The sequence below is a fragment of the Maylandia zebra genome, linkage group LG2 (genome assembly GCF_041146795.1).
Source record: "Maylandia zebra isolate NMK-2024a linkage group LG2, Mzebra_GT3a, whole genome shotgun sequence".
NCBI lineage: Eukaryota > Metazoa > Chordata > Actinopteri > Cichliformes > Cichlidae > Maylandia > Maylandia zebra.
In genome coordinates, this window is record NC_135168.1 from 5,222,961 (window position 1) to 5,242,426 (window position 19,466).

Here is a 19,466-nt window from a genome sequence, read left to right on the forward strand (position 1 = left end):
ACAGATAAAAATATATGAAGATATAGAAACGTTTAACATTGTGACTGTTCACATTAGTGAAGCTGTTACTTTGCTGCCAGGTGGGAAAAGAAGCCTAAAGCTGAGTCTGATTAAACATCTGCTGCACCAGAGAGTTTCATGGCCCTGCTTTATCCTGTGCTTGCTGACCACCTCGTCCTGAAACCTCTTCATCATCCTCACAGTTGTGTGAAGAAAGAGGGAAGCAGGTGGAAACCATCTGTGCTGCTGTGTTCACTTGTGTGTGTGCGTCTATGGTCATATCTAATGTGTACCTACAGACAAACACAAACACCTGGCATTGCACAAGAGTCTCTATGGAGCAACCTGCAGATGTCAGAGATGTGATTAGAGGGTAAAGTGGACTAGTGAGAGCATCTATGTTGTTGTTGTCTGCTGGGGGACAGCATCAGCTCCAGAGATGCATCAGGATCAGCAAACTAATCTGCAAGGCTGCAAGTGTCACTGAAGGAGTTTGAGTCAGTGAGGGACTCAAACTCACACAGCTGGTCAAGAAGGCTCAGCAGCTGCTGTATTTCCTGAGGAGGCTGAGGAAATTTGGTATGTTGGCCAAGATCCTCAGCAGGTTCTACAGCTGCACTGTGGAGAGCAGCCTGACCAGCTGCATCACTGCATGGTACGGCAGCACTACTGCAAACCGCAAACGCCTGCAGAGAGTGATAACAACTGTGGAGAAGATCATCAGGACCCCGCTGCCCTCTCTGCAGAGCAGCTACCATCACAGAGTCCAGAGGAGAGACACACCTCTGCCCTCGAGACGAAGGTTCAGAAGTGTGAAATGTAGAACATCCAGACTCAACAACTCCATCTTCCCCACTGCTATCAGACTCCTGAACAGCTGACCGACCTCAAACTGCAGTTTGCACATCAGGTCACTTTGCACACTAAGTTCATTTTGCACATTAAACTCCATGTACATCCATGTACATCGACATCTGCAGACCACACGTGTCTTCAGTTACTTATTTGTACTTATTTGCAGTTATTTATCTTTTTATTTTATTTTTTTAAGTTATTTTTTATCCTTATTTTATCTTTTTATTTATTCTTATCTTGTTCTTTTAACCATTATCTAACTTGGCATTGTGCACGGTGTGTTTAGATTCAGTTTAAATTCAGGGACATGGAGCCCCTGTTGATCCTCTACCTAATCACACGAGCCACGGTGTGAGAACGGGTGTGGGTCTCAATCAGCCAAGGTTTTGGGTGAACCCATTGTGAGATCTAGCCCCACGCTATCATGTGATTTCCTGTGATCAAATGTCCCAGGATGTGAGTGGGCGTTAAGACGTCCAAGTCCCTCTTCAAGCAACTTAAAGAAGTCCAGACGCTTTTCTTTCCAAGCTCCTTCAACAACATCATTCATAGAACAACTTCCAGCTTCTTTTGCTCGGCTACAGTTTGGATGGATTTGCATTTAAAGATGCAACAAGACTAAAATGGTTAGGGTCAGGAGGTCAAAGGTCAGAGCTCCTGTGGGTCTGAGGGCGGCCTCACGCTGGAGAAGGATGAAGGAGTCTGACCTGAGCCAGTGTTTGACATGAACACATCAGCACTGCTGTCAGTGAGCCTAACGACAGCCGTTAGCATCATTTCAGTGTTTCAGTCATAAAAACACTTCCTGTCTCTGTGGTGGTTACAGTGACATCATGCAGTTTGTGCTTTGACCTCCAGAGGGCGACAAATCAGCACAGACAGAGAGCTCCATTCAAACTTTGCTGCCATCAGGAATAATTCTTCAAATATAATCATCAGTGTTTGAGCAGTTATGATATCAGGGACAATCTAGACATGTGTGACAATACTGAACATGTCACATGACACACCTCAAACATCATGTGATCCACTCTCAGTCTGCACTTTCATTCATGACTTCAACAGGTTGAAATGAGCTTTGAAGAAACATTCAGTGAAATAAATCTTTCATGGATTCATGTGAGCAGCAGGTGAACTTTGTACCAACAACATCTTCAATAACAGAGTCTGAATGAAGCTCAGGTGTTGATGCTGCTCACTGATTGGACGCTTGGTTTCAGCTCTGCTCTCAGTCTTTACTGCACAGGTGAAGGTAGAAAGTGTGACTGGATCTATAGACTGGAAACAGAGAAACATGCTGAACATTTGAAGCTTTGCAGCAGAAATGTTCATGTTACAAATACAGCAGAGCTGATCTGGGATCAGTGTGTTCACACCTGCAGCTACAACAAGGTTTCATGTCTCCACACGTCAGCATGTGAACTTTACTCTGACTCAGTCTGAGCAGTCAGACGGCATATTTTTAAAGTTAACACATCAGCACACACAGAGCTGAGCCCCTCCCACCTGTGCTGAGTTTCAGGTGGAGCCCCGCCTCCTTCCAGGAAGCAGCTCACCTGTGTGTCCGTGTTTAGTGTCCAGGTGTGGAGTGGAGCTTGTTGTTGGTGTGTGAAGAAACTGTAAGTTTGCTTTGTTTCCTCCTTTAACAGTTTGTCTTTAGGAACTTTACTGTTTGTTCAGCTCGTGTTTGATTTCTTCACACAACAAACTGTGTGTGTTTGTATTTCCGGTCTCTCCATTAAAGTCAGTGTGTAATGTTTCCTGGCTAACATCAGCTGTGTGCAGCTTAGTTCAGCACAAATCTGCCGCTCCATAGTTCACGGTAACGGACTCACAGCTGGACCAACGAGGCCGAGTGTGTCCGCCACTCTGAGCTACGTTCGTGTTTGTGTACTTGTAGTTTGTACTTTGAGTTCACTCAGAGCCCACAGAGGACGCAGCGTACGTGATGACGTCACAGCCCTTTACCTCCTTTACTGTCACTGTGATTAATATTTACACACGAGACACCTGCAGAGCTCTGACGCTGAGCTAGCACACAGCATGCTAACGCTAAGCTAGCCAAGAACCCAGAGTGAGGTTAAAGCTGAGTAAACACTGACCCCAGACCAGCACCGTGATAAAGTGAGCTGCTGCTGCTGAACTTGAACAGGTAACAAAGTGATGAGCAGTCAGGCTGCAGGTTTCTACCTGTTCATGTTTCTACAGTAGAATCACTTTGAAGTGTCTTTGTGCTGTTTCATCTTTGATTTGTGTTCATAAACACTCAGAGAAACATCACGTGACCTCATCAGGATCTGTGTTGGTGTGTGGGGCTGTACCTCAGCTTTATGTTGTTACATGCTCATTTGTTCATTTTACACAGTAACATCAAAGTAATGTTATGAGGAGTAATGAAGTAACGTACTCCATTACTTTTAATCAAAGTGTTCTGTGTAATATGTGTAATAATGACTGTTTTGAGTAATGACCAACACTGATCACAACAAAGAGGAAATGCCTCCAACATGCACAAACATTTGAGCCACAACATGCAGTTAATGTGCACAAATGTCTTTGATATGCTGCTCAGTGATGGTGGTGACTGTCAGAGCAGAGCTACTGAGAATCAATAAGTAATATCAATGATGGGATCAGAATCACTAAATTCTTCTCATCCCTGTCAGTATCATACATGTGCTGTATAATGTGATAAATGTAGAGGTGCTGGCTGTTCTCTCACTCTGCTGTTTAGCTGTAAAGGACGCCTCCCTGCCTTTGTCTCATTCATGACCTTTAATAGTCTCTTCTAACATGCAGAGATCTGTATGATCTGTTTCATAGAGTCTAACCAGCCTGTACAGGTAACAACAACAGTCACTGCATCACTGACACACAAACGTCATCTCTGTCAATAACAACATTCATACATGGAATAAAAACACATCAGTGGATCATTGCTGGAGCTGATGTTTGTGCTCCTGGTGCAAAGGCTCTCAGTTTCCTCCTTGAAATAACATCAGTGGTGGGTCAGCGACATGCTTTCTTTCCCTCTCAGGTTTAAATATCTGGGACTCTCCACCGTTTGGTTTTAGAGCTGAAGAAGCTTCTCAGATGAAACGTCTTCCAGAAACTTAAAGACGTCTCTTTTCTCTCCAAGCTCCTTAGATCACATGACCTGGATGACTGAACCTACAGACATATTGACCTGGTTTCATGGTCACATGACGGGTCAGAGGTCAGCGACTGTAACTCAGTTCCTCCTGTTAATGTGAACTCACTGAGTGTTTGTGGTTTACCTCTCAGACTGACTGAAGATGATGATGGAGGAAGAGGAGAACAGAGCAGAGTCTGCAGGGTCCAGCTGTCCGTCTGTGAGGAGTGACCGGTCCAAAGGTCATAATCCACTCTTCAGTGGTGAACCTGGAGCAACGAGGTCAGAGAGCTGAACTCACTGAGTAACAGAAATAATTCTGCACTGACATTATAATCAGTGTTGACTCTGGTTGATTGTCTGACTGTGTTTGTGAGCTGAGAGGAAATGAAAATGAGTTTGTAACAAAAATCAGTTTTGTCCAGTTTTCCTGTAAAAAGCTGAACTCTAATCTAAGAGGATGTTACTGACAGGAAACAGCTGCATTATCTGCAGTCTGTGTGATCACAGCTGCTTCAATCATGTTTGTGTCTGCAGAGGTCAGAGGTCACAGTCTGCAGGGTCCAGCTGTCCGTCTGTGAGGAGTGACCGGTCCAAACCTCTAAATCCTCCAGACTTCAGTGGTGAACCTGGAGCAACGAGGTCAGAGAGCTGTGATGACTCCTTTACATGTTTGTGTTTCCTGGATAAATATGACCTGAAACATCCTCAGATTGTTACAAAGATTCATTAAAAAGAAAACAATGAAAGAGAAAAGATCCAAATGTTCGACTTGGTCATTTGCTGTTTGAGGACAGTGATGCTCATATCTGTGGGGAAAGTGTGACCTGAGTGGGTTCATGTTTGTCTTTAAAGAACAGAGCTGCTCTGATTCTCTTTGTGTCTGATCTGTTAAACAGTCTGAGAGGTCACACAGAGACCCAGCAGCTAAAGCCTGGATCATACTGGCTGCTGTTACTCCATCAGGACAACACTGAACCACAGTGGTGTGGATGTAGTGGATAAATCCCACCATACTGATGCTCAGAGTTAACCACAGGGAACAAAACCAGATGTTACCTTCAGATTGTGACCTTTGGAGTGGACGATGCAGATTTCAATAGAGAATAAATGTTGTTGTTTTTCAGCTGTGAAGAAAGAATCTAATTTTCTGAACTTAAGAATTTATGATGCTGGAAACAACATGGAGACTATAACACAACATTTCCACTGTGTTCATAGAATGAATGTAAAACTGTCAGACATTCATTAAATATGCAAAATGTCTACAGAAGCATCAGAGGGTCAGACGTGAAGCACTCAGTGATTTTGATCAAATGACTCATCAGTTATTGATCTGTACTACACTGATCTACCACGTTAGTAAAGCTGGTGTTCTGGTGGTGGAGGGAGACTCGGATCATGTTCTGGTTTTGGAGCAGTGATCTGCTGATGGTTCAGTTTGATGAGCTTCTTCAAAATCATCCCTGACATCACCACTGAAAGGACGTCCATGAAAACAGACTGAAAATTACTGATATGTTCACAATCTGAGAGTTTAAAACTTGACAGACTTGATTCAGATGAAGTTATTTGAGCAGAAACTCCTGGATCTTTATCCTGTGTTGATCTAATCCTTCATGGTTCCTCCACAGAGTGGAGCAGCAGAGCTCAGAGGTTCCCAGTGGTCAGTCTGCCCAGCAGCATCAAACACAGCTGGACTCCATATTTATGGTCTGTACATGCACAACAACTACTTTATTATTAATATTAATAATAATGCATTTATTTATAGGTCCCTTTCAGAACACCAAGGACTCTGTGGACTAAATGACCAAAAGAAACAAACTTTGAAATCAGACGGAGCAAATGTGATCACAGGGAAACGTTTTAAACATCGAGGCTTTAAACAGAAACCAAAGTGAAACAGTTTGTAGTCGAGATCAGTGGGAATGAAGCTGAATAACTGTTTCTTCAATAACTTTGAGCAATAAATGACAAATATGATGGAAATTAGCAGCATTAGCACTTACTAATGATGTGAGCTGACACTCGGCTGTATTGAGACGACCACATTAGGTGGTCCTCAACTGTAATGGAAACCAGTGGATCCAGTCCAGTCGTGGCGACCTGTGGCGAGTCGATCTGAGCAGCTACTAATGGAAAAAGGGGCCACAGATGTGTTTGTGCTTAATAACAGTGAATCACATGAGTTTTACATTACAGTTAAAATCTCATGTTGTTTGTTAAAGTGTGCAGTTCAGGGTGTGTTACTAAAACACTTTCCAAAGACCCAGCCCCCATAAAAAGCAGCCAATGTCCAAAGAACAACTTTGACACACCTTCATAAAACCTGCAGAGCAAAGAAAAACTAGCTGAAAGTCTGGCTGCTCTTATGAAAAGTACAGAGAAATTATGGGTCGCTCAACGCTTGTGCATAATATAGGAGTTTAAATAAATCTAAAGAATAACTCAAAGTCCTACAGTCATACTGAGAAAATCATCTACAGCTAACTATCCAAGTGGATTTGTTTAAGACAGCTCCATCTGCTGGTGGCCCTCTGCAGGTGCATGAAAGGGGCGTGTTTATATTGAAAGTAGTAGAGAAAGTAAACCCCACGGGAAGGAGGAGGACTCTCAGCAGCTTCCAGCTCATATTCAGACATTTGACTTCTCACTGAAAGCAGCAAGTTTGAGTGTCTGTACCTTAGTTAGAAGAGATAACATGTCAGTAGTAATTAGAGTTGATTGAGCAATGCTGTCCTTGTAATGTAGTTTATGATTTTTATGGACAAGTCCAGTTTTTCTGTAGAGCCTCTCAAGTTGGTGACAGCAGCAGTGGAAGTTCACGTGTAAACCAGAGCAGCAAATCAGGTCCAAATGTGTTGTTCACAGTGAGTGGGATCATCATTGGCTGCTATGTTAACCTCCTGCAGCAGGATGTCTTTGGTCAGAGAATGGATAGATCACTAAGTCATTGTTGAGTTTAGGGAGACAGTAGACAGTTGGAGGTTCAGCCAGTTGACACACAGTAGATAAAATAACTGATTTATTCATCTGAGAAAAGTCACAGAGTTGTGTCTTGATGCTCAATCATCCAGGTACGTAAATCCCAAAAAGCTTGATTCTGTTCATCTGGATGTTTTCAGTGGGAGAAACGTTTCATCATCATCAGGTGACTTCTTCAGTCTCAGCTGACTGCAGGTTTCAATCTCATAAACAGGACATTTGTATGACTGAAACCAGCCCACTGAAGGAACAATGTGCTGGGAGGTCAGTTCATTGATCATTGGTACGCATATTGTCAGGACCATTGATCAATGGTTGTTGATCAATGTTCATGAGTCCAGTTCACAGAGAGCTGGGGAATGGCTGCAATCACAGCATGTAAGATGGTGACAGTTGTACCCTTAGGCCCCTCCTCCATTCAGAGATGGTCTTTCCTTTTCACATAAATGGCCTCCTTGACTCCGCCCTCAAACCAGCGTTCACATTTACTCAGGACCTTCTTGATGTGAAATTCTTCTGCTTCGCTGGCTGCTGTGTCTGTGGGGATGGTGTTTGTTCTGTGTTGTTGTGTCCTGATGACGCCCAGTTTGTGCTCCAGTGGATGATGAGAGTCAAACCTTAAATACTGATCTGTATGCGTAAACAGAGTGAACCTTTAAGACCAGTTGTCTGTACGATCAACTCAGTCACCTGAAACATCTCCAAGTTTCTGGCTTTGATCATCAACCTGTTGGTAGTTCAGCTCTGAACACCAGTGAAATGTTTCTCCCACTGAAATCGCTGCATTCATATGAACAGCATCAACGTTTTGGGATCATGGAGTTGTGGACAAAGTCTCAGTTAATCAGATAAAGTCAAACCTATAATTGGTAAAGAGTTCGTGGATGATATGCCCCTTGATCGTAAAGAAGTGGATGTTGTGTGGACTAAAGTTCAGAGTGGTGGGTCATTCATAAATATTCTGTTCCAGCTGCTGGAGGACAACATCATCACTTTTGTGAAGAACGAGCTGAAGAAGATCCAGAAGGCTCTGAATCCAAATAAGCCCCAGTGCTTGGAGTTTCAGAGGGAGGATGATGAGCAGAGGAGAAACAGTAGAGAGGCATTTGTGAAGATCACAGTGGACTTCCTGAGGAGAATGAAGCAGGAGGAGCTGGCTGACCGTCTACAGAGACGTAAGAGGATTTATCTAAAGATTTAAGCTGCTGGATAAATGAGACACTTGTGACACCAGTGTGTTCAGTCATTTCTCAGTGGATCAGAAATTGTCATCAGCATTTTGTAAAATATGATTGTTAAAGTTGTATGTTTATTATTATTATTCAGAACTTCCAGCTGCTGTTTGTCATCGTAACCTTAAATCCACCCTGAAGAAGAAGTTCCAGTGTGTGTTTGAGGGCATCGCTAAAGCAGGAAACCCAACCCTCCTGAATCAGATCTACACAGAGCTCTACATCACAGAGGGAGGGACTGCAGAGGTCAATGATGAACATGAGGTCAGACAGATTGAAACAGCATCCAGGAAACCACACAGACCAGAAACAACCATCAGACAAGAAGACATCTTTAAAGCCTCACCTGGAAGAGACGAACCAATCAGAACAGTGCTGACAAAGGGAGTGGCTGGCATTGGGAAAACAGTCTTAACACAGAAATACAGCCTGGACTGGGCTGAAGACAAAGCCAACCAGGACATCCAGTTCATATTTCCATTCACTTTCAGAGAGCTGAATGTGCTGAAAGAGGAAAAGTTCAGCTTGGTGGGACTTGTTCATCACTTCTTTACTGAAACCAAAGAAGCAGGAATCTGCAGCTTTGAAGACTTCCAGGTTGTGTTCATCTTTGATGGTCTGGATGAGTGTCGAGGTCCTCTGGACTTCAACAACACTAAGAGTGTGACTGATATTACGATGCCCACCACAGTTGATGTACTTCTCACAAGCCTGATCAGGGGGACGCTTCTTCCCTATGCTCACGTCTGGATAACCACACGACCTGCAGCAGCAGACCAGATCCCCCCTGAGTATGTTCACAGGGTGACAGAGGTCAGAGGGTTCACTGACCCACAGAAGGAGGAGTATTTCAGGAACCGATTCAGAGATGAGGAGCAGGCCAGCAGGATCATCTCCCACATCAAGAAAGCTCGAAGCCTCCACATCATGTGCCACATCCCAGTCTTCTGCTGGATCACTGCTACAGTTCTGGAGGATGTGCTGGAAACCAGAGAGGGAGGACAGCTGCCCAAGACCCTGACTGAGATGTACATCCACTTCCTGGTGGTTCAGGCCAAAGTGAAGAAGGTCAAGTATAATAGAGGACGTGCAACAGATCCACACTGGAGTTCAGAGAGCAGGAAGATGATGGAGTCTCTGGGAAAACTGGCTTTTGATCAGCTGCAGAAAGGAAACCTGATCTTCTATGAATCAGACCTGACAGAGTGTGGCATCGATATCAGAGCAGCCTCAGTGTACTCAGGAGTGTTCACACAGATCTTTAAAGAGGAGAGAGGACTGTACCAGGACAAGGTGTTCTGCTTCATCCATCTGAGTGTTCAGGAGTTTCTGGCTGCTCTTCATGTCCATCTGACCTTCATCAACTCTGGACTCAATCTGCTGGAAGAACAACAGACAACCTCCCAGAAGTCTGAAACAGGAGATTCTGCAAAGAAACACTTCTACCAGAGTGCTGTGAACAAGGCCTTACAGAGTCCAAATGGACACCTGGACTTGTTCCTCCGCTTCCTCCTGGGTCTTTCATTGCAGACCAATCAGACTCTCCTACGAGGGCTGCTGACACAGACAGGAAGTAACTCACAGACCAATAAGAAAACAGTCCAGTACATCAAGGAGAAGCTCAGTGAGAATCTGTCTGCAGAGAAAAGCATCAATCTGTTCCACTGTCTGAATGAACTGAATGATCGTTCTCTAGTGGAGGAGATCCAACAGTCCCTGAGATCAGGACGTCTCTCCACAGATGAACTGTCTCCTGCTCAGTGGTCAGCTCTGGTCTTCATCTTACTGTCATCAGAAGAAGATCTGGATGTGTTTGACCTGAAGAAATACTCTGCTTCAGAGGAGGCTCTTCTGAGGCTGTTGCCAGTGGTCAAAGCCTCCAACAAAGCTCTGTAAGTAAACATGAACTCATCGCTTCATTCTTAAAATCATGGGAAATAAATCAGAGGTGCTCAGTTCAAAGAACACTACCACTTTAGAAAAATTAAAAAATAGTCACTAAAATAGTCAAGATACTTTAAATATTTCTCTCCAGCAGGACATGTCAGCATTTCTGAAATATTTTTGTCTTCAACTCGAATCAAAGCACAATCCAGATCCAGCCTATAAGAACATGAGCTCTGATCCTTCAGCCCCTCTGACAGGTTTATTATCCTCAAGTTGTTCACTTGTCTCCAACAACCAGGAGTCTAGCTCTGTTTTTTAAAGCAAATACTTGAGCTACCAGACTGCACCTACATCGTTTTCAGATGTTCTTATTTTAAGGTCTGGTTTGTGTCTCATCTTTATTGCAATCCCCCATGTCTCTCTGTTTTTCAAATATAAATCTGTTACCTCGGTGTGGCCAGAACAACATGGTGAACCCAAAATACAGACAAAGGTGAAGGAACTGAATATTACTAGACGTGAAGGCTTTATTTACACACAGGAACTTGACACTTGGAATTTTTTAACATGAACTGTGAACTATGGCGGAAGTCAAGTACTTGAAGCTGTGAGCATGAAGTGGGCTCTGTGGTAGGTTTCCGGAAATGGGTCTTGGTTGATGGTAATCTGAGTCACTGTAACAGAGGTAGAGCAGCATCAGAAAGATCACTGGTGGAGGTTACAGTAAGTGAACGAGGTTATCTTCAATGTCTTATTTCTCCAATTTCTGATGTGTCCACCTTTGCAATGATAACTGTGATCAGGGTGAACCAAAAAGGTGCCGTGGTGAACAGATACTTCAGTTTGGTGAATGCAGTTTCAGCTTTGGGGGACCAGATGCATGCTGAGACTTGAGTGGTGCAGCTACCTGACTATAGTTGAAAATGAACAGTCTATAAAAATTTGCTATTCCCAAAACCCATTGGAGATGCTTCTTGAATCTACAATGGGTACAAGGGGTAGGCCACTCTGTGAAAGCTTTCACATTTGCCAGATCCGTCTTCACCTGCCCCCGTGCCAAAATGTAACTGAAAAAAGTTATTGATGAGGAATGGAATTCACACTTTTTTGCTTTGACATAAGGTTTATTCTCCAGCAAACGTTGGAAAAATAGCATGGACATGAGACTGATGTTCCTCGCAGGTTTTGGGAAAAATGAGGATATCATCCAGATACACCAATACGAACCTGTCAAGGAATTCCCGGAGGACATCGTTAACTAATCTTGAAACATTGCGGGAGCATTAGTTAACCCAGGCGGCATGACCAAATACTCGTAGTCCCCCAATGGCATGTTTAAAACAGTCTTCCACTTGTCTCCCTGATTGATCTGGAAAAAGTGGTAAGCGTTGCGGATGTGGGGTTTTGTAAACCCAGTGGCACTGTGAAATGGCCTGAAAGCAGAGCTAATGAGGTAATAGGTACTTATTCTTGATGGTAATATCACTGAGGCCCCTGAAGTAAATGCATGGCCAGAGAGAGCCATCCTTTTTCCCCACAAAAAAGAAGTTCCAACTTGAGATGACAATCGTTGGATTATGCCTGCACCGAGGGATTCCTTAATGTACTTTTCCATAGCCGCACACTCAGGTCTAAGCAGGTTATACAGCCAGCTAGAAGGCCGGGTGGAGCCAGAGAGTAGTTCTATGGTGCAGTCATGTGGTCTGTGAGGTGGCAGTGAAAGCGCTTTACTTTTGCTAAATACTTCCTGAAGATCATGACATTTGGTGGGGACAGAGGAGAGATCTAAAACAGTCTCAGTGTTGGTTGATGGTTCCACAGGTTCCGGTGGACGGGCGGAAACAAGGCAATTTGAATGACAGAACAGACTCTAACTGATTACCCTCTGACCTGACCAGTCTAAGTGGGGGTTATGTAATTCTAGCCAAGGAAACCCGAGTATGAGTGGTTTGTGAGGTGCATGAAAAGCAAAAAAGGTAAGTGTTTCCTTGTGATTGCCAGGGGTGACAGGCTCTGTGCGCTGAGTTATGTGAGGGGACACTCGGTTATTTAATGACTTAGTGGGAATGGGCGGATTAAGGGGGCATAGAGGGATGTTTAACTGTCTCGCTAACTCAGACTCCATGAGGTTCTGATTGAACAAGAGCCTGAAAGGTCTGGTTAACTAGAACAGAGAGTTGGAGTTGCAATCTGGGTTTTTATGTTTGTGTGAGTATCCTCCACCCTTATCCCTGAACTTTCCAGTGGGCAGACCCTGGTGTGGAATCGAAAACAGACAGGTTCATCACGAGAAGCAAGTTGATCTTTCATGGTTTGATTTAATGACTGAAAAACATACAGCGGACGGTGGTTAGCACTGTTGCCGCACAGCAAGAAGGTCCTGAGCAAAAGTCTTTACAAACTCAACCAGGAAATCATCATGCGAGCAGAAAGAAAGAGGATGAGCAGATAGGTAAGCAAGAGAAACCCGCCAGCGTCCCAGGTTTCCAGAGAAGGTTCAGGTTCTAGGTACCTGAAATGGGATGTAATTCAATTCAATTCAATTTTATTTATATAGCGCCAAATCACAACAGTCACCTCAATGCGCTTTATATTGTACAGTAGATCATACAGTAATAGATACAGAGAAAAACCCAACAATCATATGACCCCCTATGAGCAAACACTTTGGCGACAGTGGGAAGGAAAAACTCCGTTTTAACAGGAAGAAATTTTTGGTGTCACAGTCAAAGCACAGATCCACCCAGTCTCTGTATTTCAGCTTATTTCCTTTATACACACATTTAACAGGAACAGTTTCAGACAGCTAGTGTTTACCTGACATTACCTGCGTACCTCACAGTTTGCAGGTAATGGGCATAATAATTACTGAACAGAGACATCCTGCTGTGAACTTTGTTGCTGTGGATCTAAAATGTAAAAATACATCTGAGAAGATTTCTAATCATGATTTTATGAGCCCCCAAAGTTTGATTCTGTTCATCTGGACGTAGCGCTCTCAGCGGGAGAAACATTTTGTCACTCATCAAGATGACTTCTTCAGGCTCAGCTGACTGCAGCTTTCCCCAATCTTATAAAGAGTACATCTGCATAATGACTCAAACCTAATGGTCAAGGAACTGACCTCCCAGCCTTATTGTTCCTTCAGTGGGCTGGTTTCAGTCATTATGCAAATGTACTTTTTATAGGGTTGGAAACCAGAAGTCAGCTGAGACTGACGAAGTCACCTGGATGAGTGACGAAATGTTTCTCCCACTGAAAGCGCTACGTCCAGATGAACAGAATCAACTTTTGGGATTTACTAACCTGGATGATTGAGCATGGATCAAGACGGGTTTTTATGAGGTTTACAGTTTCTTATAATTTCTAAACCAGAAGGTTGAGGAGATGGAGCTCATGATAACTGGCTACTGCCTTTCAGCGTGCTTTATGAAATCATCCAATCAAAATAAAGTTAGGGAGAGCGGGGCTTTAAAGGGGAATGAGCCAAAGCAGCTTTTAGACAGAAAATGAAATGAGAGTCCAGGATGTGATACATTATTTATAACTACATTTACAGTAATCACACATATTAGAATTAATAAAGTGACCAGCAGTACTGTAGTAAGTGTAATACTGCAGTACTCACAGGCCTGTGCCAGCAGACACCGAACTACTGTCACTAAATCAACCTGCTCTTCACTGGTTTCCATTTACATACATTGGAATAATTGTGTTTAATTTGAAATATTTTTCTTCTGTTACACTTAAATTCTTGAACATTTTTTTATTTAATTGTGCATTGTAGTGTACTCATTTGTACACATTTGATTACTTAGATTCAACATATAAAGAGATTTTATTTGATAATAAATATTATTGTCTTGTTGTTCTTGTTATTTTTTTCAGGCTGAGCAGCTGTAACCTGTCAGAGAAAGTCTGTACAGATTTGTTGTCAGTGGTCAGCTCCCAGTCCTGTAGTCTGAGAGAGCTGGACTTGAGTACCGACAGCCTGAAGGCTTCAGCAGTAAAGCTTCTGTCTGCTGCAGTGGAGAGTCCACACGCCAAACTGAATATTCTGAGGTCTGACCGATTTGTATTCTTTTTTCTTTTGTTTGTTTGTTTTGTTTTGTTTTTAACTGAGAAAATAAATCCAGCAATTTAAACAGTAGAGGTAAACTTGATCAATTTACTGTTGTTTCGTACCACATCTGCTCAGCATAAAACAACAAGGATTCTTAAAATATAAGATTAGTTATTGCACCCTGATTACACTTTAACATCAGTCTTTGTTCATGTTTTCATTTTCAGACTCAACGTCTGTGAACTTCTAGCGGAAAACTGTGAAGCTGTGTCCTCAATGCTCAGCTCTCAGTCCTCTACTCTGACAGAGCTGGACCTGAGTATCAAAAATGTGCAGGATTCAGGAGTGACGATTCTGTCTGCTGGACTACAAAGTTTAAACTGTAAACTAAATACTCTGAGGTCAGATCAATTGACATTTTGTTTTTTTTAAATGAACCAATTAAACATTTTATTCAAGGCTTCCGGTTCCGGCGCTCGTGGGGATGGACACCTAGTACGAGAGCTCTCGACTGAAACTTATTAAAACTGCCCCAAGTAAATTAATACACTATCTAAGTGCAACAGGCCCCCCTCCTTGCAGCTACCACGAGCTCCTTCTATGGGCATGCACACTTCCTGTCACACACACACAGCCCCAACCTTTTTTCCTCCAACACAGAGAGTTTCTCTACTCTTCTCTTTTTTAAAAAAATATAAAACCATACACTCTTTACCCAATCGTCACACACTCATTGCATTAAATCATTTTCACAAACACACGCTTTATTTAATCGGCGCTTTACACAGCCGTTTAAATAATTTCACAGTTTATTTATATACACAGGCCTGTATCTCTCATGACAAACACAAGACACCAGATGCCAGAACTAGTTATTTAACGGTTCCTTAACACTTCAATGGAACCCTTTTGTACCGGTACACCTAGATTTTCGACTAATTTAAAAGCCCTATAGCCCAGGCCACGCCTTGCTGATCAATTAAACGCTACGGGAACGCCCTCCCGAGAGTCGCTCAGATTTCTAGAGACTAAATTAATTTAAAACCGCTTCCCGCAGCTGAGAGAGGAGCTCCACATCTGGCGCTAGTGTCAAACCCACGCCTTTTGCTTTACTTAAAGCTCACAAGCCAGCCACGTTGAATGGTCACGGCCGGGTCTCACCCTCCACCCAAACAGCACAGTAAAAAGTGATGCTTGACCACTTAGTCTTTTCGGGTGCCTGAATTCCCTGCGGAGACCATCCGGGCTACTGGAACGCCGCCAGAAGTAACAGTGCGTCCACTGATTACCCGTCGCTGCCACACGAAGGCGCCTGCGCTCTTCGGAGCCACACGCTCCGGAACTTTTAGTTTATATTTAAAAGCGTCCCTGGGGACCTTCAGTCCCTCAGTTTTTAATTACCTGACGCCCGAAACCTCGTTTCTCCCACCCAAAATATCCGAATTTACCTAACCTTAACCCTGCTTGGCATCTTAACTCCACAAAACACATAAAGCACACAAACCAAGCCAAACTACCACAATGCAACACAGAAAAACAGAAAAACCCCCCAAATAAACAGCAATAACTTTTGTGAGAATTTTATCAAACTGTTACTCCTAATTATCCTAATTAAATAAAATCACTCTGGACAGAACTCAGCAGGAGGCCCCCTGAGTGAACATTCAATTCAATTTTGTTTTACTTCCAATTTAGTACCTTTGGATAAAAAATTCAACAGGTGGTACTGACCTTTTTATGCCGCGGTTCTGTCACTCAGTGGCTCTCCTGTCTGGGTTCCCCCTCCTGGGGCTCAGCTCACTGCGCGTCCTTCTTTCCCTCCAAACCGGGTTTCGAGCACCAAAAATGTAGAAGTTCTTTTTATTTGGAAGGAAAAATAAGCACAGACCAGAGTCCCAGAAGTGTCCGAAAAGTGATTTATTACACACAAGATTGTACAGGTGTGGGAAGAAGCTCTTCCTCGTTTGCACAAAAGACAGAACGTTTTATAGCCATGTATGACGTCAGAAGACCACAGAAGAATTCCCCTATCTTCCCTTTATCTCCTTCTATGGCTAAGAACAACAACATTTTCCAGATGTTTCCACTCCTGCTTTCTGGGAATTTAACCAATAGTGTGTTCATGAGTGTGTATTTTGTGAGAGTGTCAGATTCCGGCCAACAAACGGTCAGTGTCCTTATCTGACTCTGCTAGGGCCGTCTGGATCCACAGCTAAGCTGGTGGTTTTACTAACTAATAGAGTATTGTATCTAGACTTCTGTTATAGCAGATTTACTAAATGATAAATGATACATGCTAATATGGATGATAAACTGATGCAGACTAATGAAGTAATAATGAAATAATGACCGTGCTTTATGAATGACATCACAGTGAAAATAAAATAACATGTTTTTCTTGACAACATAAAGAGGAAAAAGGGGTTTAAATGATGTCCAGAAAGAACAAAATAGCTAAGAAGTTAACGTTTGAAAACGTGGAAGATGGCAATGTGCAGCTAACAGAAGGGGCTAACGTTAGCCCCTATAGGGCTAGCCGAGGCCACTCTCCCACTCCTAGCCGCGAGGATTCTGGGACAGAAGATGAGGTTGACCCAGCAAGTTTGACGCTGATACTGAAAGAACTGAGAGGCGTTGGGAAAGAGGTGAAAGAATTTCGAAAAGACACGAAAGCGCAACTGGTGGAAATAAGGGGTGAGTTGGATAAAGCCAATGCGCGGCTTAATGATGTGGAAACCAGGGTTGCAGAACACAAAGATAAGCTCCAGAACACAGACGAGATTTTGTCTGAGATACTAACAATGCAATTCAATGTTATTTATATAGCGCCAAATCACAACAAAAGTCACCTCAAGGCGCTTCATAAATACAGAGAAAAACCCAACAATCATATGACCCCCTATGAACAAGCACTTTGGCGACAGTGGGAAGGAAAAACTCCCTTTTAACAGAAAGAAACCTCTGGCAGAACCAGGCTCAGGGAGGGGCGGGGCCATTTGCTGTGATTGGTTGGAGTGAGAGAAGGAAGACAGGATAAAGACATGCTGTGGAAGAGAGACAGAGGTTAATAACACATATGATTCAATGCAGAGAGGTCTGTTAACACATAGTGAGTGAGAAAGGTGACTGGAAAGGAAAAACTCAATGCATCATGGGAATCCCCGGCAGCCTACGTCTATTGCAGCATAACTAAGGGAGGATTCAGGGTCACCTGGTCCAGCCCTAACTATATGCTTTAGCAAAAAGGAAAGTTTGAAGCTGATCTTCAAAGTAGAGAGGGTGTCTGTCTCCTGAACTCAAACTGGGAGCTGCTGCCACACCCAGTCCAACATAGCCAGGCTTTCTTTGCTGCTTTGACAAAACCTCAAATCCCAGTCAGAGATGATGAGCATCATCACAGTGATGATCATTTCTCTATTAACCCAGGCTTTCTGCTTCAGGATCTGTGCACGCTCAGAGAACAAGGAGACCTTTAAACATAATTTCACTAAATGGATGGATTGAGCTCAGCCTACAGATGAACTGGTGCCAGAGATCATAAAGAACATCAAACAAATTCAACACTTTTAATGGAAATATGAGATTAATCTTGAAAGTAGAGATAGTGTCTGTCCCCTGAATCCAAACTGGAAGCTGGTTCCACAGAAGAGGGGCCTGAAAACTGAAGGCTCTGCCTCCCATTCTACTTTTAAATACTCTAGGAACAACAAGTAGGCCTGCAGTGTGAGAGCGAAGTGCTCTAATGGGGTGATATGGTACTACAAGGTCATTAAGATAAGATTGGGCCTGATTATTTAAGATCTTGTATGTGAGGAGCAGGATTTTGAATTCAATTCTGGATTTAACAGGAAGCCAATGAAGGGAAGCCAATACAGGAGAAATCTGCTCTCTCTTTCTAGTCCCTGTCAGGACTCTTGCTGCAGCATTTTGGATTAACTGAAGGCTTTTCAGGGAGTTTTTTGGACATCCTGATAATAACGAATTACAGTCGTCCAGCCTGGAAGTAATAAATGCATGAACTAGTTTTTCAGCGTCACTCTGAGACAGGATATTTCTAACTTTAGAGATGTTGCGCAAATGGAAGAAAGCATGCAGGAAAAGTTTCAAACAAAACTAACATCACTGGAGGCTTACTCGAGGAGGGAGTCGCTCAGACTGTACAGGGTGCCGGAGGGAGAAGAATCGGGAGCTCCATCTATGGCCCACTTTGTGGAGAAGCTACTCCGGGAGAATCTCGCCATCCCACCATCAACACCGTTACAAATTCAGAGAGCACACAGAGCGTTATCATTACTCCCTCCGGACGGCTCCCAACCCAGATCGATCCTGGTAAAATTCCTGTGCTTCACGGTTAAAGAAGAAGTGCTGAGGCTTGCTTGGCAAAAGAAAGGTTTTATGTTGAATTCCAGCAAGATCAACCTCGACCACGATTACCCCCCTGAGATCATGGCTTTGAGGAAGGAGTATGCAGAGGCACGAAAGGTCCTAAAAGAGAAGAATGTACGGTTTAGGACCCTCTACTCAGCGCGCCTTAAGGTTTTTTTCAAAGAAGGAGCGAAAACCTACAACACGGTGGAGGAGGCAACGGCTGACCTGGCGAGTCGGGGCCTGCCGGTAAAGGTGATTACACCACCGGCAACCCCCAGAGAAAAATTACAAAGATGCCCGCTGTGGCGGGGAGTTGGTGGTCGGCGTCCGCGTCAGCTGCGGGATATAGAGAGAAGCTGCAAGTATACAGACGTGAAGAGAACGAATTTAATGTTATGTATTAGCTATGGACAACATGGTGAAATATGGTTACTGTCGAGCTAAAATGGGTGGGGCTTCTCGTGCTGTGAGTGACGTCGCAGTGGAAAGCCCCCTAACTCAGGGGGTAATAAGGGGTTTCCCTTCAAGTTGTGAGGGTGTCAGTGGAAGTGCTCCACTGTCAGAAGCCAGCTTAGGAGCTTTCAAGCTCCAGTTATGTTCAAATGTTTTCAGTTCATTCCTAACTTTTTTCACTTGTTACTGTTTTAAGAGGGGGTTGCCTGCTGCTATTGAGTTTATGCGCTGTGGTAACTTAATATATCTTTATGGGAAGTGAGTCAGTGAAAGTAATCTCTTTTAATGTTAACGGGGTTCTGAACGTGATTAAGATGAATAAGATACTGTCCAAACTAAGGAAGGAGAAGGCCCAGATTGCATTACTTCAGGAGACACACATGAACCAAGTAGATCACTTGAGATTGAAAAGAAAGGGTTTTAAATATGTATTCTCCTCTTCCGTTAAGTCCAAACACAAGAGGGGTGTGGCTACACTTATCTCTGG

At 43.4% G+C, this 19,466-nt stretch overlaps 2 protein-coding genes across 2 annotated transcripts in view; both read left to right on the forward strand.

Annotated features, from left to right (window-relative positions):
• The window catches only part of LOC112431789 (NACHT, LRR and PYD domains-containing protein 12-like), a 301,046-nt gene that overhangs the window by 42,630 nt on the left and 238,950 nt on the right, over positions 1-19,466 (forward strand). The gene's annotated exons all lie outside the window — the stretch shown is intronic.
• Positions 1-19,466, forward strand: part of LOC112433257 (uncharacterized) — a 48,011-nt gene that overhangs the window by 3,454 nt on the left and 25,091 nt on the right. The window contains exons 3-6 of the mRNA XM_076876307.1: positions 8,303-9,091; positions 9,905-10,100; positions 13,984-14,157; positions 14,386-14,559. Of these exons, the coding sequence (XP_076732422.1) occupies positions 8,303-9,091; positions 9,905-10,100; positions 13,984-14,157; positions 14,386-14,559 (1,333 nt within the window). The remainder of the gene's footprint in view (positions 1-8,302; positions 9,092-9,904; positions 10,101-13,983; positions 14,158-14,385; positions 14,560-19,466) is intronic.